The sequence below is a fragment of the Podarcis raffonei genome, chromosome 5 (genome assembly GCF_027172205.1).
Source record: "Podarcis raffonei isolate rPodRaf1 chromosome 5, rPodRaf1.pri, whole genome shotgun sequence".
Classification (NCBI taxonomy): domain Eukaryota; kingdom Metazoa; phylum Chordata; class Lepidosauria; order Squamata; family Lacertidae; genus Podarcis; species Podarcis raffonei.
The window spans coordinates 26192235-26216917 of NC_070606.1; the positions used below are offsets into that span (position 1 = coordinate 26192235).

The window sequence follows — 24683 nt, forward strand, 5'->3', positions numbered from 1 at the left end:
GAGGAAAAAGGAAACTTAGCAAGAACTCTTTTTACCCAAAGGTTCATTGATTGTGGGATTCTTCTCCACCACCCATGAATTTTTCTTGGGCTGAGAAATCTGTCCACTGACTTGCATTGGGGAATGCATAGATCACTGTGAAAAACTAACAGTTTAACCCCCCCCCCCAATCCATGTGATTAGGAATGTCTTGGGGAAATCATTCACTGTGAATAAAACCTATACCTATGTGTCAAAATGAAATATTCTCCCAACTCACCTCTCGGGATGAAGGATAAATTGGAAGGCAAAACTACATAATTCACACTTCCTGAAACAATGTACAGTGGTACCTCGGGTTATGAACTTAATTCGTTCCAGAAGTCCATTCTTAACCCGAAACTGTTTTTACCCTGAGGAGCGCTTTCGCTAATGGGGCCTCCCGCTGCACTGCCAGCACATGATTTCCATTCTCATCCTGGGGCAAAGTTCGCAGCCCGGAGCAACTACTTCCGGATTACTGGAGTTTGTAACCTGAAGCATTTGTAACCTGAGGTACCCCTGTATTGTACCAAAATACAGCCACCCTTTGATATTTGCGCTTTTCTGAATTTTGCAATACAGTTCTCCATGTTAATGAAAACAATGTACAAAGTCGCAGGGCATTAGGTGAAATCTTGCAAAATGTGTTGGGCAAACTTCCCTACTAAAAACGTGTGCATTTGAAGAAGAAAAATTCACACCCAAATGTTGATGAACTTTTATGAAATGAAAACTGATGTGTGCCCTTATGGCTGGAAAAAGGAGCAATAGAAAGGAAGTATCTCATCCTTACCACCTCAAGCTCTGGGCATTTCCCCAGTTACAAGGCCTTTGGACAGTCAAGGAGACAAAGCCATTAGAAAGCTTAGGCAATGTCTGATGCACCTTATCTTTCTGAATCGAATTGTGCCACCAAGAAGGTACCATAAGGTGCACCAGAGAACTTTCCCTATATTGTCCAGATTTGCCTTGTTATTTGGGATGCCTACAGAGCCAATAAGCACACCCTAATGGATAGGGCACAGCTTTATTTATATTTGAATAACAGATTCAGAAAAATGGGCAGGTCCCATCATAGGCCTCTATAGATGTACAACATTGATTTGAGATCTTCCCACATGATCCATCCATCCCATGACATTCCAGTATTTATTTCAAATGTTATTATCCATCCATAAGGAACTGGCAGCTACATTTCACCCATAACATGATTTGACTCACAGCAAGAAGACTGTAAGGATTAAATCATTCCATTGCTTCTGAAATTGAAGTATTTGTGTAAACCAAAGGTCTACCCACCATATGCCACCTTTAATTCACTCTTCTCAGACCTTACACCTGAAAATGACAGGCACATTGGCTAAAGAGACCCTTTTCATAGTCTCTCAGACCTGGTTCATATGTTCCAAGAAGCAGTGAAACAATATATATCTAGAAATTCCTATATGTGTTTAGATTTCCATTATTGCATAAAAATAAATCCACCACAACAGGGGGGAAATTGCCATACTAGACAGTTAAAACATTTGAGCAGAAGCTTCCTAGCCAATAATATGCCAGCGTACAACAAATATTAACCCACTTGCCTAATAGCTATTTTGTTCACCCATAACACTCTTTCCTCATTTTGGTTATTGCGCTTTTCTTTATTTTACTTTGTATCATCATTTCTTTCAAACTCAGATGTTTTGTCTTGCTACCTTAGCTTGGGCTAACCTAGTTGCCCATTCCAAATTTCTTTACATTTGCACTCTACTTTCTAGCAAACTAGTGGTTGTGGTTTGAGGATCACTACCTCCCATCCAATTATTACCTTGTCAATTGTTCTTTTCTTCTCCAAGCTATACTAATTTACTCTGAAAATAGCTTGCCTTGCACTGGCTTCTGAAACAGAGTATGTTAATAAACTTCTTCGGATATTTACATTTTTAAATGTTTAGTCTCACAGTGGATATGGAAGAACAAGGGGGCTAAAATCTAACCACATGTGAACTATTGGGTCTGCCATTAACACGGAGTAAATGATAGAATGGGCCTAGATGATATTTACAATTAAATGCAAGAGTATCAATACGACTTGGCTCAGTTCCCGTTGGTCCCCCCCCCCATCAGTTCAAAGGCTGCTCTGCCACCTTTTTGATATGGAGTGACAACTGTCTGGTTCCATCTTGATTCAAGTGGAGTCTATTCCTCTTGTCCAGGCCTGGCTTGTCTCAAAATATTCCCCAGTGCCTAACAAATCCAACCCTTCCTCCTGACACCAATGTCTGATTCACACATGGAGGCTACATGGCTAAAGCTGTCTGGCTGTCTCTGCAAATGGAATTGGTAGCATTCATGAAAAAGCTATCATGGAGGTCCTGACTTCCAACAGCCTGCCTAGCAACTTCAATTTTGCTTCCAGGACCCCACTGGTTAGAATCATAGAATCATAGACTTGGAAGGGACCCCAATGGTCATTTGGTCTAACACCCTGCAGTTCAAGAATCACAGCTAAACCCCCCTGCCAAATGGCCATCCAGCCTCTGTTTAAAAACATCAAATTAAAGAGAGCCCACTACCTTCTGAGACAGTCCATTCCACTCTCAACTGCCCACTACCATCCTAATATTTTCTCAGAATATCTTTCCTTGTAATTTGAATCCATCGGTTCATGTCCTCTGGAGGAGCACAAAAAAAGCTTGTTCCATCTTCCATGTGACAGCCCTTCAGATATTTGTAGATGGCAATAATAGCACCTCTTAGTATTCACTTGTCCAGACTAAGCTAAAAGTCTGAGATATCAAATAAATAAATGGATGCTATATAGCATCTCATCATTTGTCTGCTTAACTTGCCTTGATTATTTGTCCACTGAGGAGTCCCTGTAGTTTCTGGAACAAGTTTGGTTGCTTCGTAACATAGAAAAGATCTGGAATATAGCTCCAGTCTGATTTAATAAGTGCCAGTAATTGCCAAACTAAGCCCAGCAAAACTGCATTCTGAATGCAGTCAGCAAATTTTATGTAGCATTAAGTGATGTTTGACTAGGTCAGTTGACAGTGCTAAATTAATGTACACCACTGAGTCTTGTTTTCCACATGTATCTATGTTCAGTGATTACACCTTGCTAAGTATTGAAAACCTTGACTAATGAGGGTGTAAATTAATGTATATTAAAAGCCAACTGTTTATTCATCTATTTAGCTTAACAGTGCATAGCGGTTACTTTAAAATCACAACAAAATACATGTGTTACTCCCATTTCTTCCCTTTGGCAGGCGATAATAACGAAACCTCTGCCACTCAAATTCTGACAGAATGAATTGGAATTATGGCCTTGCAAATGGACTAGACAAATTGGAAAGTATTAACGGAGGGAGTGAATGCAGAATTATTAAAAAAAAATTCCCTTATGGGTTATATACATTATAAGCGTGGGGTGCCTTTGGTCAGGTTTCAAGCAGCCACGTTCTTGGAAACATGACTGACATCCTCAGTTTTTAAACTAGAAGTACAATTCTTCATGTCACATGGATTACCATCATACGAAGTGATTATATGCACACCGTGGTAAGATACCACTTGGCCAATAGTGATTTGTGTTCACCTTCAATGTGAGATTTTTGGAACAAGACATTGGCTTGCTTAGCAGAAACTGCTTCTGCTTACAAAAGTCAGGATAGCCACCGCATATTACAGTCCTTGACATCATATCTCAATCTGTTCCAACTCTCAGTTGCAGCTTTTGGGGATCAGAGAACTGTAGAGTTGGAAGGGACTCCCATGGTCATCTAGTCCAGCCCCCTGCAATGCAGGAATCCGGCCCACAGCCGTCCCTGGGTGGGCTTGAACCACCAACCTTCTGGTTAACAGCCAAACACACTGACCCATTGTGCCATAGGAGATGGGAGGCTTTGAGTGGATAGGGGGATCAGCCAAAAAGTGCCGCTGCTTTTTAAGTGGGTGTGATTTCCACTAAGGCAAATAAATCATTTAATGCAATCCATTGTTTTTCACTTCATATTAAATTCAAGACAGTGCCATTATAGTGAACGGTAGGTATATATGCTATACCACTGTTTTCATTTCCATCTATTTTTCTTCACTTTCCCTATATTATGCAGATGCATTTCTGCATCACCTGTCTTAAAACAAATCTCTTTTACATTTAAAGCTAATGAAAATTGATATCTTCATTAGGGACTGTAAAACAAAACATTTTTCTTGTGGCATTTGGAATATGATTTAACGGCATTATCATATCTTATGCCTTCTGAGATGGAAAGTGCCAAGTTGTTATATTAAAGTTTTCATCTCTTTTAGCTAGTGTGCCTATGTTCTTCCTTTAAAGTCACTACAAATAAACTACATTTGCTGTAAAAACCAAGTGGGCACTTTACAGATAAAACTCACTTCCCTCTATAGGACTATACTGTTCATCATTTCCTCTGATTGATTGAATCCAGGTAGTGGACAGTTAGACAAATGCACTGGCATCATCTTCCCCCCCCTTTCCCTTTTTAAAAGAGGGGATGGGACAAAGCATCTTCAGATTTAATATAGCACCCCCAAATTATAAGGGGGCCACTTCAGATATTTGGCAATCCTCTTTTATAGTTTTTGTTTAGATAAACAACAAGGATGTAAGTACAGAGTTACAGAGTACTTGAGTACCCCATACAGGCCAATCCTGGTGCAACAAAGTCACCCAAGTGACCAGAAAAAAAAACAGGTCAATCTGACCTTTTTCTTTACACTTGCTCACTGCTAGATCTCTGCCACTCCCTACCCATAAAATCCCAATATGGTTGCCATAATTCTTTGAGTAATGCCACTTTTTCTGATTAAATATTAGTGGCAAAATTCCCCCCTCCAACTGGCCATGTTGCCTTGAAATACAAATGACATATTCTAGTTTCTATTCAATTAGCTTTTTAGAAAAATACTTCCTAGCATAGATGTCAATGTTGGTGTTTCTCGCAACTCTTGTTTGTTGTAGATAAACGTAATTGGCTCACAGCTCAAAATACGTTTGATGTACTGTCAAGGGAAGAATCTTTTTGAAAGATGCACACAATTATTCATTAAGGAAGCTGGCTTTGCAAGCCATATCTGTTGATAGGTTTCTCTTATTTACCTGCAACTGCTTCAAGCTTGGATGACGCTAAAGGGGTAGCATGATTTTCACTACTCTATCCTACTTTACTCCCTTAAGGTCTCTGCGCACAGAGATGGTCCATAGCACAATTGCTTCTTGAGCCACTACTGACTTTCCACGGGGGCAGAAAGACTTTGTGTTGGGAGTACCCATGTCCCATGTCGTTTCCTGTCTACAGACATTACTGGGCTGGAACAATGGGAAACTCTGTGGTGGGCCATGGAAATATTATATTGTACATAGTTGAAGCTATTAATGTTAGCGCAACTATTTGCCCTCTAGCTTCCTGAACATTTGTTAATCAGCTGAGCAATATCTGACAGGAAGAAACGTCCCTCCAGTTTGCATTGGCTCTGTTAAGTTGTGGGTGAACATATCAGACGACACAGCGATTCTTCAAACAGCTCTTGTTTATTCACAGGCGAGAACAGAACTGAACTGAAGGGTTCAGCCAGCCTGCTTATATAGAGCTCCACTACAACGCAACAGTAACCATTTTCTGTAACTATCCAATCACTCAACGTCACTTTCAATCCCTTATTTGCATATGACGACCTGAGTGAAAACTATCTACAGTATTCCCCCTGCTGGCCCAGGGTGAGAACTTCAGTACATAACAGGCTCTTGGCTTGTATGACTTTCATATAAAGCAGGGTGATTTGGATAGTGCATGGGGCAAGTGCCTGGGTATCTGGTGTGGGTTGTGGCGTACACTATTCCTTGTATTCACAGTAGGCTTTATTACTTTTTTCTGATGCTGAATTTATAGTCATAATCCATATCCAAACATTTAACAAATGTTTGTGCTGCTCCTTTCCTTCGTCATCTCCAATACCAAGTGTTTTCTTTCTGTATCAACTTCTGAGACTTTTGTCCACGACAGGCCATGTCTTGCATAGGTTACAGTTAAGTTCATATTTGCTAGTCTTCTGTCAAGCTGATGGCAAATTATTTGCCCCACCACTACGATCCTGGCATCTATCCCCTTACATTCCCAGGGCCACTTCATGCACGACATTTCGCATAAACAATGGAGGAAACCAGTGTACATTATCATGAGTGAAAGAGCATTATCTGTTGCTGTGGACATCAAGAATCTGCTGTGTGCGCTGAGAATCCACTGCCAATTGTGAAATAAATCAGACTTGTGATGGTGCGCAACAATATAATCAAAGGGCATTGAGTTGGTCTTAAGAGTCCACACCATGAAATATCAGAGACATTTGCTTTTGTTTTAGCCATGCAAGGATCAAATGACCTAAAGGCAAAAGGATTTCTGCCTGTAAGACTATAGAAATCAACAGTTAGGGTGATAAAATGATCTGCCATCTGTCAAGGCTTGGGCCACCATGTTTAGATCAACCCACACAACCTGTGACTCATCAAGCACACCCAAACCACTGGTCATATACTATCAGGTGTTTGACAACCACCGACTTTTCTAATTCCACTGTTAGAAAACAACAAGAAGAGGTTTATTTAATAGCTAGTGGCCCACCATACATGGCTGGTGAGTTAACTGGGTAGGTCACAAGTTATGGAAGGCTGATCTAAATCAGCAAAGATAGTCAAAGGAGTCTCCATAATAGCAGCCTAGACCCAGACGCCACAAAGACATACATTTAGGCTTTACTGTGGGGAGAAGGACAAATTATATGGGAACTAGAAAAACTTGTCACCACTTTCTCTTTGGATGGGAATAGAGCCTCCCCAATACTTCAGGATTAATAAACTTTTCTCTCTTCTCTCATAGGATAAAGAAGTGAACCTGGAACAGGTCCACAGACGTATGAACAGTTTAATCGATGAAGATTTAGCTCACAAGCAACTCTCCCCAGCATCCATCGAAATCTCAGCCTTGGAGATTGGGGGCATGCCACCCAGTCAGACCCTAGAGCCTGTCCGTGAATACCAGAACACACAACTTTCTGTCACCTCCTTTTTACCAGAACAGACAACTCATGGTGCCAGCAGGACACTCACAGGTGCCTCTGGTAGCAACCTGCCGCTGCCTCTGAGCAGCTCAGCTACCATGCCCTCTATACAGTGTAAACACAGATCACCAAACGGAGGACTATTTCGTCAGAGCCCTGTGAAAACCCCCATCCCAATGTCCTTTCAGTCTGTGCCGGGGGGAGTCATTCCAGAAGCCATGGAGTCGTCCCATGGAACATCCATATAATGAAATCGACCAGCAAAGATTTTTAATACAATTAAAATGAACTCTTACATTTTTCTTGTACATATCTGTAAATAATGAAAGAATGAAGTGGGGTAAATAGTGTATTTTGAATATTCCCAATTTTCAAAGTCAGTAAAAAACAAACAAAAGAAAAAAAGAAAAAAAAGAAAAATGTATGAATGACTTTGTAAATTTTGTTCTCTATGAATAAAAAAAAAGGCAAACTACTTGTGACCATTCTCAAGTGCCAAAGAAGACCTGTTAATGGGACTGAGGGCAGTAAAATATTTCTCCAGATTTTAACTGGTACTCCCTTTTTTTGGTTCGTGTTCTAATTTCCTACTTTTAAAGCAGAGAAAGCTATTTCTTGCTGGAAACCCAGTCCTGCCATTCTGTTCATTTATTTTGCCCCAGATTCTGCTGTTTTATTAAAAAACACAGTCCTCCTAGGAAATTTAATGGTGCAGACACATGCAACAACCCCTAAAATGCCACTAAAATTGTGCAGACAATAAATTAAGGACTCCTTTCTCATGACAAGGGTGAAATGGTCATTCTTTATTGCATTGTGTTGTATGCGCAGCTTCTGCAATATATATATATATATATATATATATATATATATATATATATATATGCAAGGCCCTATCCAACTTTGCCTTTGAACAAAGGTAGGATAGTAGGTAGGATAGTATGTGGATCCAGTTTGAAGAGCAGCATTTGCACCTATAGGAATTTGGCAGAGGGGAACAAAATCCAGAACCCTAATGTGCCTCTTGATGGGAAACATCCCCAGCTTTGGAATTTAGGCCCTATCTCTACAGCCCCTGCAGCTGCACTGGAGATGGAGTAGAATGGCAACCACAACCACCTGTTTGTGTGCAGGCTTCCCAATGCAGGTAGATGTCCGCGAAAGTCTGTTGGATCAGATTGCCATATGCATATGTGTTCTACAGTTTTGCAGATTCATTGCCAGCCATTGCTTAGCAGTTTGGCTCTTTTGTATGCATGTTCCTCTGTTGCACATAGGGTGGAGCTATAACTTGATAGAGCCTTATCTGTTGGTTTATCTGACAGGGAGGATGTGATCATGCTTCGGTGGCCAATTAGGATCTGGTGGTGTTTTTGTTTCTGTTACGTTTTGGGGGACCACTGTCTAATAGGAACAACATTCTCTGTTAACGGCCTAGTTCTGAATGACATGGCTAATCTGGTAATTAGAAATTGCAGCTTCTGTTTTGTTTTCCATTTTCCTCTGTGGTTTAGACTAGGCATGGCATTCAGCTAGGCAGTCCTGCATCAGGTTATCCCTTTCTTCCCCTAACATTCAGGTAGGCTTGCTTTCGTTGTAATACCATCATGCTGTATGTTTCTCTGCCCCATCTCACAAACTCAGGCAGTTGTTTTGGGTCATCGCCTTCAATTAGGGTTGCCGTGTCTTGAACAAAAAATAGGACAGCCTGAGTAAGGGAAAGAGGCACAAGAGGTCTCCACCATGCCTGTTTCCCTGGCTGGGGCTAGCAAGCCCTAGCCCAGGCATCCACAAACTCGGCCCTCCAGATGTTTTGGGACTACAGCTCCCATCATCCGTAGCTAAGAGGACCAGTGGTCAGGGATGATGGGAGTTGTAGTCCCAAAACATCTGGAGGGCCGAATTTGGGAGTGCCTGCCCTAGCCCAACCTACCTGAGCCTGAGCCCAAGTCCGAGCCCAAAAAACCCTCCAAAACCCGGACATTTCCTTTAAAATCTGCCTGGATAGGCATGTTGGTCCCCCAAAAGAGCACATGTCCAGGTTTTCCCGGATGTATGGCAACCCTACCTTCAATTCTACCATGTGCTGTTTCATTGAATATTATAACCTTGCCATTAATCCAGAGCTCTCTGGTTTGCGCATGGAGCAACAGGATGAGAAGGCTTCCTGAACCCCTTCAGTTGTACTGCACATTTCCATTATTTCCACTTCAGTACACAAATGGAGAATCATGTAATAGCTCTTCCTAGACAGACTACAGATAGGGCATTTGTATGACTGAATGCTCCTGCAGCTTGAAAAGGAGAAGAAGAAAGAAACCGTTTCAAATAGAAAACCAGGGACAAGAGACCTGATCTAGCCTCTCTCTTGATGTACTAATTTTCTGTGCAGACTGCTTTGCCCCCTTGGGGTGAACATTCAAACATGTTCCACTACACACATCTGTAGTCTGGAACAGTAGACTTACTGGGCCAAGGTAATTGGCTCTTGCATTGTAAAGATTTGCACCAGATTATCTGTTTCTAATTCTGCTGGTCTGGTCTCCCAAGAACCCAATGCATGCAACCAAGAACTTCGGTACATGCACTAGTGTCCAACTTTAGCTCCTTGTCCTGAATCAGAGGTTGCTCTGGAAAAGCCCCTGACTTTCAAGGGTGGCTGTTTGGGTGGACTCAAGGTGCTCCAGAATGGAATCAGAATGCCCCAAAGCCCCAGAATTTGGGCAAAAGCTTCAATCATGTCTCTTTGGATCCCACCTATGGTTTCTAATGACCCACTAAAGTTGCTATGCCTTTAGCCTATGTATTAGCAGTTGCAGAAGTTATGATTACTTTTGGTGGGAAAATTATCAGCAAAATTGAATATGGATTTTAAAAACCCCTACCATCCTTTTCATCTCAAATGTACACATTGAGTTGGTTGGCTCGTGTTATTTTGCCCTCTTTCCATTTGCAGCTCGGCAAGCATCAGATCTGAGGATTTGAATAACACAGAAATTGCTCTCACTCAATTTGTTCTTTTCATAAACAGCCAGATCTGGTTGCTAGCAGAGCACCACTAGGTGGAAAACGCAGGCGAACTTGGTATGGTGCAACAAAATCACTATCTGTGTTAATGGAGGGTGTGGAGGGGGGGAAAAACATGTGACTGATCAAAAGCAGATATGCCTATTAGATCCCTTAAAATAATTAGTCAGCATAAGAGTCTTGAGTTGTACTTTTGGATAAATAAAGGTTTCATTGGTTGCCTCTTATATTGCCTTGCATAGTTACTTGAAGAAATATATACAGGGTGGGGGTGGGGGGAGGACTACAAAAGCATTGCTTTTTCAACAATTTCCCAAGACAATAAGTCACTCTTAGAAATTTCAATGCCTTCAATCTTTTTTTCGGTCACCACTCCCTGGTTGATTCATATTTGCATGAGACATGTCCCCAAATGCCTAACTCTGCAGCCCCAGCATAGCCGTCTGACACCTATATATCTGCCACTGTTTCTAGCTCATTGAAATTATATGCCTTTCCACTGCTCTACAATTAACTTTCCATTAGGCAGCCTTAGTGAACGGGGCCAGCTTGCCTATACAATTAGATCTAAACATCACTGTCTTTTACCCAGCATTTGACAATAGATCAGGAGAGTGGGTCTGACTTATGATAACCAGGACTGCTGAATGAAGAACTAGATCTCCTCAGACTGTTGGTTCATTGAGCCCAGTATTGTCCTCTGTCCCAGAATCCCATACTTTTCAGATCAAAAACCAGGATGTGCTCCAGGGGGAGTCACATGACTTGCACCATGATTTCATGCTTTTTTCAGGGCAAGATGGCAGCATGGATCACGTGACTCGCCATGGAGCATGTGAGATCATGGTATCCTAAATGGCCGTTGCAATCTCACACCAAAAAATGAGATGTTCCATTTTTCCCCCATGACACTTGGTAGGTATGGAATCTCTGCCTGGTACCTGAAAGTCTTTAAATGTATATGCCATTTGCATGTTGCTCCCAGGACCTTGTTATACGTGAAGTGTGAGTTCTGCCAATGAGCTACAAAGCCTCCCTTGCAATGAGGGGGAAGCCGGGGCAATTGGTGCAAGTTAACTTAATTGAAAAACTTTAAAAAATAATAATAATCATGAATTTGCTTCATAATCTGCAGTTTATTGTTTTAAAATAAAGAATGCTGGCATGCATTCAGCAATATAGTTACAGGTCATGTAGGATCTTCAGATACTAAACGGCATTGGCTTCATGGAAAGCCACCTCAGATGAACAAAGAAATGTAGATCCTGTTTCCAGATATTATAATCTGAAGCAAGGCATTCAAAACACTTAAAAGCCCTAATCAGCCTCGGTCCTGTATACCCGAAGGAGCGTCTCCACCCTCTGCCCAGACACAGGTCCAGCGCCGAGAGCCTTCTGGCAGTTCCCTCCCTGCAGGAAGTGAAGCTACAGGAAACCAGGGAGAGGGTCATCTCGCTAGTGGCACCCGCCCTGTGGAATGTCCTCCCATCAGATGTCAAAGAAATAGATAACTATTTGACATCTGAAGGCAATCCTGTTTAGGGAAGTTTTTAATGTTTGATGTTTTTAATATTCTGTTGGGAGCTGCCCAGAGTGGCTGGGGAAACCCAGCCAGATGGGCGGGGTATAAATAAAATTACTACTACTACTACTACTACTACTAGATTTACCTAGGGGGGAAGTGGAAATGTGGAATAAAAATAAATTCTGATTTTATTTTTTGGAAAATACAGAAATATTCTCACCTCTATTTATTTGCTTTGTTTTTTAATTGGCCCTGTGCTACTTGGTACAGATTTGGTTTTCTTTCTTTCCCCTTTGCAGTTCTCCAAAAATCATTAAACGCCTCAACAGATGGTTGTGTCAACCCTGGAGACAGTGAAACAAAAGATGGATTTAGATGAGCGTTGGAAAAAAGCTACGGGGTGATGTTCCTCAGTCACCCCATTGCAATATTCATATATAGTATATAATTGTTCCAAATGATTCTACAGAGGCTCAGATAATCTGCTCTGTTTGAGAATGTGTTCACAAATTGCTTGCTGTAAGACGTTTCCTGGCCTTATGTGAATACTAGTCTGTCCTTCAGGAAAAGAATGGAAGAACAGGACCACGTGTGATATTACTGAGCAGCTTCAGACTGGACACAAGAAAGATACAGAAGGCCAGCATGGCAAAGGTCATAGATCTGCATTTGTGGCTATTATAGGGAGATAATGCTCAGAGAAGGCAGAATCATTGTCATCATCTCCATAGCAAAGTCTTTCTCTTCAAGTGAAAACTATCCTGACATTTGTTCATATTTGAAATCTTGCTACTTTACCAAGCAGATTCTTTCACATGTAGACTACTGAGAATTATCCTATGAATTTTAAAACAGTTTGAAATTTCAAGGAATAAAACATACCACAAGATTAAATCATATTTATTTATAATAGAGTTATGCCTAATCATTTGGCCATGCTACTGAAGGGTAATTTTGGGGGGTGGAGCCAAACTGGCCCCCAAAGATAGAAAAAAATATCTTTGGGGTGAGGGAATGGCAGAGGTTTGCCTTGCCATAATATTTGGTGGCTGGGGGTTTTATTTCATTTATTTTTCATTATTTTATGTGGGGCAGTGTGGGGAGGTTGCCACAGTTTCAAGCCTTGGAGACAGTATGCCGCTGAGAACGACACTTCATTATGCTTGAGTGCCAATCCTAGGAGCAATTGTGACAGGAAAAGCTATTGTCTGCATGAAAAGCAAATTCTCCTCTGATCATGAAATTGATTTTCATCAACCCACCCCTGAAGCCATCAGGAAGAGCCTCCCCATTTTCAATGCAAGAGAATGGGGTCGCAAAGGTGGGAACACATCTTTGGTCCTCTAAATTGTCCCTTTTCACATGTTTCATTTTAATCCTTTGAATTCAGCAAAACTCCCAAATTTCATCTCAATTTAAAGCACATTTTAAAGATTTGGTACCATTCATATTTGTGGGGATGCGGGTGGCACTGTGGTCTAAACCACAGAGCCTAGGGCTTGCCGATTGGAAGGTCGGCAGTTCGAATCCCCGCGACGGGGTGAGCTCCCATTGCTCGGAGCCTGCTCCTGCAAACCTAGCAGTTCGAAAGCACATCAAAGTGCAAATAGATAAATAGGTACCGCTCTGGCGGGAAGGTAAACAGTGTTTCCATGCGCTGCTCTGGTTCACCAGAAGCAGCTTAGTCATGCTGGCCACATGACCCGGAAGCTGTATGCTGGCTCCCTTAGCCAATAAAGCAAGATGAGCGCTGCAACCCCAGAGTCGTTCGCGACTGGACCTAACAGTCAGGAGTCCCTTTACCTTTACCATTGCTTGACTGAAAAGCAAATGCAAGGGCATTCAAAGAAAATCTACCTTTCAATTCTGAGACCCCTTGAAAAGCATCCCAAGGCTCTGTGGTCCTTTTCATTCACAACAGCATCTACAATCAGAGGATTTTTCTACCATCTGGTAATGGGCTACAGCTTCTTCAAAGTAATACTACACAGTTTGGCTTCAACAGACCCCCTTTACCTAATACACCATCCAAAAACATTCCCAACATATTCATACAGATGTTAAATATCACCACGGACAAAATAGTGCCCCATTACACAAGTCCCATGGATTGAAGAGCACTCCCCCAACACTGGATTCAACCACACAGGTAGGAATGGAACCACTATAATACAGTGACTCTGATAGTCATCCCGCAGTCAATCCAGAGGGATACCATGGTCAATGGTATCAAAGGCAACCGAGACATCAAGTATGAGGAACAGGGTTGTGCTCCCTCTTTCACTACTGCTACAGCTCTCCACAAGTTGGAAGCTGCAGTTCTGCAACAGAGAGCACTCTTCTTCTCTTACAATGCATGATTCTCTCCATGCATGATTAAGACCCCTGCTCTTCCAAATCTCATAGGGAACAGACTCTCTGCTGCAGGAAGTTCAGCCTACAATGAAAGGAAGCCTATTGTGATGACAAAGTTAGAGAAGCCAGCTACTGCTGATTTCACAAAAGGGAGATTTGTGGAAAGAAACCCAACATCTTCTCACACCAAAGAAAATCCCAGTCAGAGAACCAATTAGATTTTTTAAAAATATTTTTCATAGATTCCCTGCAGCATCAAGATATCTAGGTGTTCCTTAAGTAGAGTGAGTTGCTCTATTTCTCTAATCTGGATTCGTCAAATGCAGGCTCTTCAGGGTAACGACTGTAATTTCATTACTCATTAAAATGGGTACAATGAAGGGCCAGCATTCTGTCATAAATATCATTCTCTTCTGGTCATGAAGCTCTAATTCAAGTATCTTTGACATCAGTCTTTTTGTTAAAAAATACATTATAACACAGAGGATAAAAAGCTGCTAGCTTCAAAACAAGAATAATGGAATGGATCCAGACCAAATTAGTTACACTTATGTCACACTGCAATCAGTTTGAATAATTTGTCATGAAATACGTCCTCTTGATTTCAATGGGATCTAAGTGTAACTAATGTATTCTAGATCCAACCCAATACCTCTTCTCTCTCTCCTTTTTTCTTTCTTTCATGTTTTTCAAGATTTAGAAAAGACTTCTGCTTCTTCCACTTTGCTTGTAGTCCAACTACGCGAAAAGAAACTGAACTGCAACTTATAGAGCAGTTTGGGCTATTTGCCAAAAAATGGCTAGATTGTAATGTTTTCGTGAGGGATTTGAGTGTGCTTTGAGTGCCCTGAAGCACTTAAGATGAGGTTGATAATATAAGCAGAACAAGAGATGGCTTCTTTTGTGCCCCCCCCAGCAGTATATGCAATGTTGAAGGAAGCACCAACAAACACCATTAAGCAAACTGGCAGTAACATGTTACCAAGCAGTTCACACAGCAGCACTTGGCTTCAGCCAGAGCTGACCTTTTTGCCCCTCAGTGTTGCCATTGTTCACCATTGGGTATTGCTGCCCCAAACACATGCTTCATATTAGCAGCACATTTCAAAAACATTCACTGCAGACTTTGAATCTTCACACTTCTCAAGCCCCAACTAAAGGTTGATAGAGATACAGTAGTACCGCAGGCTACAGACGCTTCAGGTTACAGACTCCACTAACCCAGAAATAGTGCTTCAGGTTAAGAACTTTGCTTCAGGATGAGAACAGAAATTGTGTGGTGGCGGCACGGTGGCAGCAGGAGGCCCCATTAGTTAAAGTGGTACCTCGGGGGGCCACCAGGGGGCGCATTGGAAGATGGCCGACAATAACATCTCTCCGACCCACACGAGGTAATTAAGAAGCTGTTATGGGAGTATGCAGCCTCCCTTGCCCCCCCCAAGGGAATGGGGGGGACTGCCTTGCCTGCTGTGCCCATAATTCACCCCCAGATTCGAAAGAACGGGGTGAGGGCACTAAGCACGAAGCCCTCGGGTGGGTCTGGCTCTCCCGGACGCTGTCTCTGATTGCGCACTGGCTTGCATCAGCTCGAAATATATAATTGGAAACAGAAGCAAATGCACATACTTCAAGTGAAGATCGGGAGTAAAGACTGCTGATTAATGGGATCTCTGTGAGCGGAGCGACGGGCTGGACAATAAATCAAGTGAAGACTCATCATTAAAAGATCAGTATGTCAGAGCAAAACAGAAAGGGGGGGAGGAAAAACTTTTCTTTTTTTTGTCTTATGTGAGTACCCAATAATCCTTCCTCCCAGAGAGAATGAATCATTGCAAATTACTAATCACAAGCAGGAGATTAAGAACTGTGTGGAAATAAATTACTGATCAAAGAGAGGACTAGTGGGAACATCTGATGGCAAGAAAGCTTTGTGACGCAGTTTCAAATGGAGATTTGTTAAGACAGGCCTGCTCACAGGAGGACGAGGGGAGGAGGACCATGGTCATCAGAATGTGAATGTATGGTTATCGGAATGTGGATTTGACCTGGCAGGGCCCCCTGAGATACAGTTTCGCAGGCCTGTGAAAATCAACGGACAGACTGTGGGAATGTTTTTTGTGGAGGTGTGGAAATGGCGTCTGTCCTTTATGTGATATGGCTCTTGGAGAGTGTAAAACCCACACAGGAGATGTTTGTTTTCAACCCGCTTGTGAAGATTATCAGAGATCACAAAGAAAGGAATATATGATAACAACAAGAAGATGAGGAAAATAACAAAGAGACTATCTGGACAGAACTGGACAGAACTGTGTAATTAAAGCAGCAACAAGAGTGATGTTTGGATCCCTTTCGGAGCTCGAAGTATGGGTACCCCCAATAAAATTTTAAAAATCTGGCTGTATAATTTGGAACTAATGTGATTTGGATCCTGATTGCGGTATACATGAATGCACATGAATGAATTTTGTGTGCACAATAATGAATATGAAGGCATTATACTGGAACACTATAGTGTGTGTGCGTGCGCGCGCGCGCGCTCAGCTGCATAGGTACTCCCAATCCAATAATTGCCAAGGGGAAAAATAGGCCTGTATGATTGGGCATACCAACATGGTTCCAGGCTTCAAAACAAAACTGCAAGCAGTTTGGCTGGAAACCACAGAAAGCAGATCCTGCGCCACTATGGTAATGGATGATGAGGCCCTGGAGGCACTAAGTCATTTTTTTCACATAGTTAAATGACTTGCATTGGATTTCAGAAATGTGTTCTTTCTGATGAAACATTTTAACGCTGTTTTGAAGGGCTTTCCATGTGCTCTTTTCCAGGATATTATTTTCCAGCTATTATATTTTGAGCACAAGACATCTAGATTTTATTTCAGTTGCAGGCAAGGTTGAAAATGCTGCTTTACAATATGTACCTGTTTCTAAACACATACACACCACATCTGGAACTGACTGCAGTTTGTGTCTGTGTCTGTGTCTTTTGTTGAGAACAAGACTGGCTGGATCAAGAGATGGCTTGAAAACTCCTCCTTGGGCTATGGATTTGGCATGTCATTTATGAGTCACAATTGAACAAATTTTCATGGGCTCCTAACTTACTGAGACTTGTGACAGCGGTAGTGGTTGAAGAAGGAGCTTCACCAGCATTGCATGTATGCTTCCTAAAGAAATTGCCACAAAGCCTAAAGTTGGCCCTGGTTTCGGAAGGGGCTAGGGATGGGCAGATATGTAATTTTTTGTTTCTTTCCATTTCCTATTCTTCAGTTCAGTTCTCCAACTTAAGTTTATGACTTAAAAGAAAAACAAAACAGTTATAATGAAAGATGATCAGCATTTTAGTGCCAATTTCTCCTAATATATTCATTTTTGTATGCAGTTGTGACTAATATTCACCTTTTTGCAAAGCAATTTCCCCTAACTTTTGTACACTGTTTTCTCTAATATATGCATCAAGATGCACACTTTTCCTAGCATATAGGCTTTTGTGCACATTACTGGGATGGAGAACGGCACTGCAAAATTCAAAGAGGTGTGAATGCCAAAGGATGTGGCCATGTTTCAGTTTGCATATTGTTTCAGAAAGTGCACATCTGGTAAGCTGGCGCTGAGGTGCAAAGCAAATTGCATTGCTCCCCCAAACCTAGAAGGCGTATATAATCTTCTCCAAACTACATTAACAGGGCGGCTTTTCCTCAAGAGCTTGTCAGGAAGAACCACTATAATTAGGTTTCCCCCTCTCCCATTTACATTCCTGGCATTGCCAGGTGAATCAAATCAAAATGTCAGACAGGCTTTTCAAATGAAGTTTCTACAGAGCATTTGGATCAATAAGAAGTTTTCACTGTCTGCATAATAGTAATATCTGACACAAGGTACAATGTGAAGGCCTGTCAAGCCAAGATCTCAGGAAACAATTTCTTACCCCAAATGGGCTGCACATTTATTCTAACAAAAAGGTGGGAGGGGTAACAGTGTTTTAGACATTGCAAAGGTTCTGTTTGTGAAACAAGCCCCACATTGCTTTTTAGGGAATAAAAGCCTCATCCTTTTTTGTTGTTGTTGCATGCAGCTGTGTTTGCAGCCCACAGATCTGTCAGTCTGTGCTGCTGACAGTTTAATGCAGCCACTGATCACCTCGGCTCGCTCTGAAGGCCTATTCAGGTAATGATGCTGATTATTCAAAGAAAGCACATGACGAACTGCCAACTTACCGGAAGAGAAGCTATTTGACTATGTGCTACAAGGGATCTGATCTCTGAGCTTTCTGATGCAAGTTCTTGCAGCTTTATAAAGCTCTTTCTCAGCAGCTTTTCCTGAATGCTTGCTTTCATTGCAGCCATTTCTGCAAGTGGAATTAAACGGTGAGTATTTTAGAGATTACTTTTAAGCCGAGTGGGATACCTTGAGCAGAAACCTTAATTAGTTTATTACTCCGAAACTTCAGGTTATGGAACATTAGTTCCTGACACCTGGAGGTCATGAACAATATATAAAGCAATCAAAATTAATTTTGATTGAAGTTGCTTTGTTCTGCACTTTCCGATTTTACTCATTAAAAACAAGCAGGGGCTGAAGAGATTTATCCTCAAAATGTTTGGTTTGACATTCATGGGACTTGCACCAGTAGAGTTGTCCAAGGATGAGTGCAGAGAAAAGGGCTACCACTCGATGATGCAGGTACATAGTTTTAACGGGAAAGCCTGTTTGCAATCACTCTTTCTCCTTCTTCTTGATGGAATGAGAAACTGAAATGTGTGTGTGCTTGCGGTTGAATTACATGGTACATTGTGGTTGAATTACATGGTACAAGGAACATGGAGCTGTTGTTGAAAACAGCAGCACTGTGAAAAGATCATCTCCCACACATCATAACACCTAATTCAACTTAAGGGACAAATTACACATTTGACTCAGCCATCTGAAGATCCTGAGGATCTCCTTTACCCCCAGCCCAAAGCAGAACAGGCAGCTGGCAAGCCCGATCCTGATCCATATCACTTATCAGGTTGGTGGGCCAGATCCTTACCCCACATACTCCCTGTGTGCCAAATTTGACATCAGGTGACACAGTATTTTGACAATCAGCTGATTGTCATGGCTTGCAAAGGACAGCTTCCCTTGCAAAGACACAGTACACTTTGGAGCCCCACTGATCTGCTGTTATGTGGAGCTTCAGAAGCCCCTTTAGGGCCAGCTCAGCCCAGTTACCTTTCACCTGCCCTGTATGACATCAGGCATGGCTTGGTCATAATGGCTTGTCACGCCAATGAGAAGGACCAGCAGGCCACAGGCCAAAGGTTCCCATGCCTGTTGGAATACAAAGAGATGCTGTTTTGGACACTTTTGATAAGGGGTGCAACAACTGTGGCACCCAAGGCACTGTGGAGCTGAATGACTTGATCCTCAAAGACATTTGTGGCATCGTCAGTCTCCAAACCACCTGAATCAATTCAGTTGCATAGTTCCTTGAGGATACAATGGAAGCTGAAAATTAGTTCTTCTTTGCCACCTTCACTGCCACATGCTGGGCAGAATTATGCAGCCTAGCCTAACAAGTATTGCCAATGTTCTTTGTAAGGTGTCATTCTGCCTTTAGTGAAAGGGGTCTCCTATTGCGGGCTTCCCATAGGGATCTGGTTGCCCAATTAAAGAACAGGATGTTTGGTTAAATGGGCCTTGGGCCTGATTCAGCAGCACTTGCATCCCTCTCCCTGTTTGCCAATATAGACCAGCATTCATCTTGCTTCTGGGGCTGTTTTTGTGTTAGATGGCATTGTTCAGGGAGCTGAATCTCTCTGCACCATCACTTCTTGACATTTATAGCAGTACCAAATGCCCACAAGTGAACTTTGTGGCACAAGGTCCATGGCATTATGAATTCATTACATATGACCATGGTAGATATAAGAAAATGTGAGGAAGAAAGCCGAGGTAGCTCCAGAGAAGTCCTAAAAGCATACCATAAGACTCCTTCCTACCTCCAGGACACGAGCTCTCCGGGCCTCCCAAATCATGAGTGTGTGTGACATTATACAGCTCCTTTGAGTATCTAGGTTGTGTGAACGGAGCCCTTGTGTGTGCAAGCTGGCCAATGGCAGCAGGACAAGCAGATCAATGCAAAATGTGGCCAAGATGTTGCTCTTGTCATTTTTAAGCAGCAACTTCAATGGAAAGAGGTGCGGATGTTTTCCATACAGAGTCATGTTTGCAACCTTGTTTTCAAATTTTAATAGGGATTTTATTATGCCTTTAAAAATTTATGGTAGGCAATTATAAAATGCAAATAGAGGCCAGATTAGCTCCAGATCCACCATGTGTCAAGCTGGGTGCATGTGCGGTAAAGTTCAATCTTGTTTGCACATTCTGTTTATTTGTTATATGCCGAGTAGTCTAATCTTCAAACACAAATGCATAACTTTTTTGTTATATGACCTTTTTTAATTGTTTGGTTTTTTACATGTAAATTGGTTCTGTGTCGGCCAAATACTACCTTAATTAGAAAACAGAATATGCAGCCTGGCTCATAATGTTTCCATTAGCTAGTTTAAATAGTCTGCAGATTTGGAGTGGAGCCAGATAGTTTATTCAGAGAATAGTTTTAATTGGATTATTGGTACATATATTAATTGATATATCACTAATCCACTGTTAAAATGTAGATGGAGTTGAAAGCCTTCCAAAAGGTCCCTGGAGATTCTAATTGAAACATACCCTTCCCATAGAAGGGGGTGCAGTATGATTTCCACAGCCACTGCCCCAGAGCTAAGTAATCCATCTTATTTCACTACTCAAGTGAACCTAAGAACATGGGAATTGTGAGTATGAATTAAATTTATGACCTGCCCAGTTGAGCACTAAGGACAGAGGTGGCCAATATTGTGCTCATCAAACACTGACTAATTACAAATCCCATAATCCTTGACATTGGCCATATTGCCTGAGGATCATGGGAGCTGTATTCCGACAACAGCCGAAGGGCACCACATTGCCTGCCCTTGTCTTAGGGCCTGATCCATAGCCTTCAACCTATGCTGGCACATCCCTCCTGCCAGTACACTCAAGCTGAAAACTAGAAACAAGGATACCCTACTGGTGCTTCTCTGTTACTGGTTAGGTAGCTAAAGTCTAACTGGATTATCACTCAGGAATTTATGAAATCACAGCCATCTTGCAGCTTCTGATCAGGAGATGCCGAAACCACTCTTCTCCATTATCACCGTGTCTATGGGAGGAAAAGGCAATATGGCCTTCAGAACTGTTCTATGGCTGGGATTTACTGGCCTGAGGTAGCTGACCAGTGTACGTCAGTGCTACACACGAAGGTGGATAGGACATCCATTCTATGGCAAGGGTGTCACGGGAGTAACATTGCCTCCATATTACTCACATGCTAAATAATCAGATTCCACAGAGATATATTTCAGCATTAATATGGGTTCTTAAGTTGGTATAATACCATGGGTATAATTAAAGAGGAGTGGAGAGCAATGCATCTCTGAAAACTTTTAACACCGGGGAGCTTGTAATTACTAGTCTCAGCCTCCTATTTTATGGAAATGTACTGAGATGAGGTCTGATTCACAAAGCCACCAGGCTCAGGGTAGCCTCTTTTCTCCTAGGCCTGCAGCAGTTCCTTGCTCACCATATATATGAAACCTAGTGGAATTAAGGCCAACCGTGCTGGGAAGCAATAACCTCAGGAAGCAGATTCCCCAAGTGTGAAATTTTTCTGCTTCTTATGTCTCTCTGTCTCTCATGTTATGAAATGAGCTCTGGTCGGGGCAGTGTGACTCAAGGGTGTCTTTTTTTTGGGGGGGGGAGAATCAGGGAAGACCTTCAGTGGGCCTCCTTAATCTAGGAGACAAATGTTATGTCAACAAGACATTCCTTCATGCCTCCTCTGACCCTTTTCACTACCTGATGCAGGGTGAGGATGACAGCAGTTTGGAGGTTGAAGGATCTCACCAGCCCTGGCTGATTCCTGTCCTCACCACCCTTTGGATTTGACACTGGGTGGGAAGGAGGGAGGGAGGGCATCAAGTTGTCATTTTTGCTTCTGGGGCAAAAAGTTCTATGACTTTTGCTGAGCCCACCACAGGTTGAAGAAAACAGTCAGCAGCCACAAACTCAAAAGATCTGATTCAGCCCTCTCAGTATGTCTCCAGGATGTGCAGAAGACAGACCTTCCCAAATGGGACACATTAAGAACCCAAGTCTACAGTGTGTGGGGGGGCAATACAGATGGGAGGAAATCACCTAATTCCGTGTCTCTCATAAGAAGAAGAAGAAGAGTTTGGATTTGATATCCCGCCTTTCACTCCCTTTAAGGAGTCTCAAAGCGGCTAACATTCTCCTTTCTCTTCCTCCCCCACAACAAACACTCTGTGAGGTGAGTGAGGCTGACAGACTTCAGAGAAGTGTGACTAGCCCAAGGTCACCCAGCAGCTGCATGTGGAGGAGCGGAGACGCGAACCCGGTTCCCCAGATTAGGAGTCTACCGCTCTTAACCACTACACCACACTGGCTCTCATAAAAGGCTGAACATGAGAAACTGGCATAAAATGGCTCCTTCGACCATAAGAATCTTTTCCTTCCACATGCAGAGCAGATCTTGGAATACAGAATGATATTTTAGGTGGTCTCTATCCCCCCCCCCTTCTGAGTGCAAAGGGGGGAAATCAACTCGCATCAATCAAGATGTTAATAAACCTGAAACTCTGGTGAGCAGGGACAGATTCGTTTTTTCTCTGCCAGGTCATTATTAGGTCAGGTCAAATGCAAAGGAGTTTGGAACAGCCATAACAGCAGCCAGCAGCTTGTCAGCAAGCCTATATGTGATGTTTGTGGGGAGGAAAGAATTCACTTGAATTTGTTATGAATAAGAGCAGCAGGAAGACCTTTCAATACAGCATAGGAAGGCTATGGGGAATTTTCTTGGCTAAGAAATATATAGTGAAAAAGGAAAAGGAAAGGTGAGGTAGGTGAAGCCTCAAAATGATGCTCAATTAATATTATTTGTAATATGCTAAGGGAATTTCAGCATGTTGCCTTATTTAGTGGCAAGCAGACCTTATTATACTTACTGTAACTTTTCAGTGTCTTAAGAGTTATGTCTCCATATCATTATGAAAAAACATTTCCCCACCCAGTCAGCCATTATGGGGAGCTGGGGAAAGAAAATACGCTATGCAACTGTGGCAGGACTGTGGCAAATTGAGCTGGATGTGATGGAGAGGCCGAAGGGAGCTCGTCACAAGGCTGCTATTTGTAGCAATAGCCTGGTGTTCTTTGTAAGATATAGCTCCACCCTATGGAATTCTACCCATACTTGGGCATGCCTTAATGAACAACTGTGAGGTGGCAAGAATACTAAGCTGCTACAATTCAAGGCCCACTCTTGCAATCCATCTCCCAACCAGCCCCTGAACCCCATGTAAAGGTTCTGCTTATGTGGATAAATTGGAAGCTTTCAATTTACAGGTTGGTTGAATCAGGAAACATGAGATGCTGTTGAGAAATTCTGCGCCATTCCCCTCTAACTAAAGCAAGCCTTGCAGCTGTACATTAACAAGATTGAACTCTTGCTATTTTCTTCGAGACAGTATCCTGCACCCACCCCCAAGATTTTGCAGTTACTGCCCCTTTTACTTGTCAAAAATGTGAAAATAATCTAGAACGCTCTTAACACCATGGTATCAAAATATCAAAAAACTGTGCCCCCCCCGCTAACCCATTTCTGCCACAATGGGTTGGTGCAGGTGTAATAGGAAACCATGTTTGGTGCTAAGTAGATGAGCCTCAGTGCACCCCAGGAAAACCTTGGACATGGCCTCTTCCTCCTACTGCACAATTCAGAGGAGAGCTTATGCCAAGATTACTTTATGTTTCAAAGAATTCCAGTTTAGTGTTATGTTTGAACAATGAACCCTAGTTTAGAACAAACAATAGCTAGCAAAACAAGCCAACTACCAAACCTATGGTTTCAAGTTGGCTTGTTTAGCAAGTAGCCACTGTTTGTTTTAAACCAGGCATAGGCAAACTCGGCCCTCCAGATGTTCTCGGACTACAACTCCCATCATCCCTAGCTAACAGGACCAGTGGTCAGGGATGATGGGAATTGTAGTCTCAAAACATCTGGAGGGGCAAGTTTGCCTATGCCTGTTTTAAACCAAATTCCTAGTTTGCCAATATTCTTTGAAACTGAAAGTAAACTTGCAAGATAGTTTCCACCTGACTGCGTGGCAGGAGGAGGGGAAAGAGAGCATAAGCAAACCCAATGTTTTGCTTGGGCTCACTGAGATTTGGCTACAGATTTAGCTATATACTTCGTTACGTGCAAACAATAGCTACACTAGACTTAATGTAGTTATGGGAAACCAAATAAGGGTATGGCCATTTGGTTTTTAAAAGCTCTTTCTAAGCTTTTCCACTTCCCTCGCATAGAGTAGACCACACAGCTGGTAAGTCACAAAATGGTATACCCACACAACACTTCAAATGTGCTTTTCTGTACAGCAATCAGAAAAGATGCACAGGAAGTCAAAATGTTGCTTATTTACAAAAGGTAAAAGTTTCTATACTATTTGTAGAGAAATATGCTGGTTTCACACCAGGGTTCACCAGTTTTTGAACATTCATATTTTTCTATTTTTGGTGAATGTAGTTGTGCCCCAGT

At 42.2% G+C, this 24683-nt stretch overlaps 1 protein-coding gene across 3 annotated transcripts in view; it reads left to right on the forward strand.

The window, feature by feature from the left end:
- The window catches only part of GRID1 (glutamate ionotropic receptor delta type subunit 1), a 709085-nt gene extending 701439 nt beyond the window's left edge, over positions 1-7646 (forward strand). For all 3 annotated transcript variants that reach the window (XM_053388290.1, XM_053388291.1, XM_053388292.1), the window contains one exon: positions 6915-7646. In XM_053388290.1, coding sequence (XP_053244265.1) covers positions 6915-7343 — 429 coding nt within the window. In that variant the 3' untranslated portion in view covers positions 7344-7646. The remainder of the gene's footprint in view (positions 1-6914) is intronic.
- The last annotated feature ends 17037 nt before the right edge of the window (positions 7647-24683 follow it).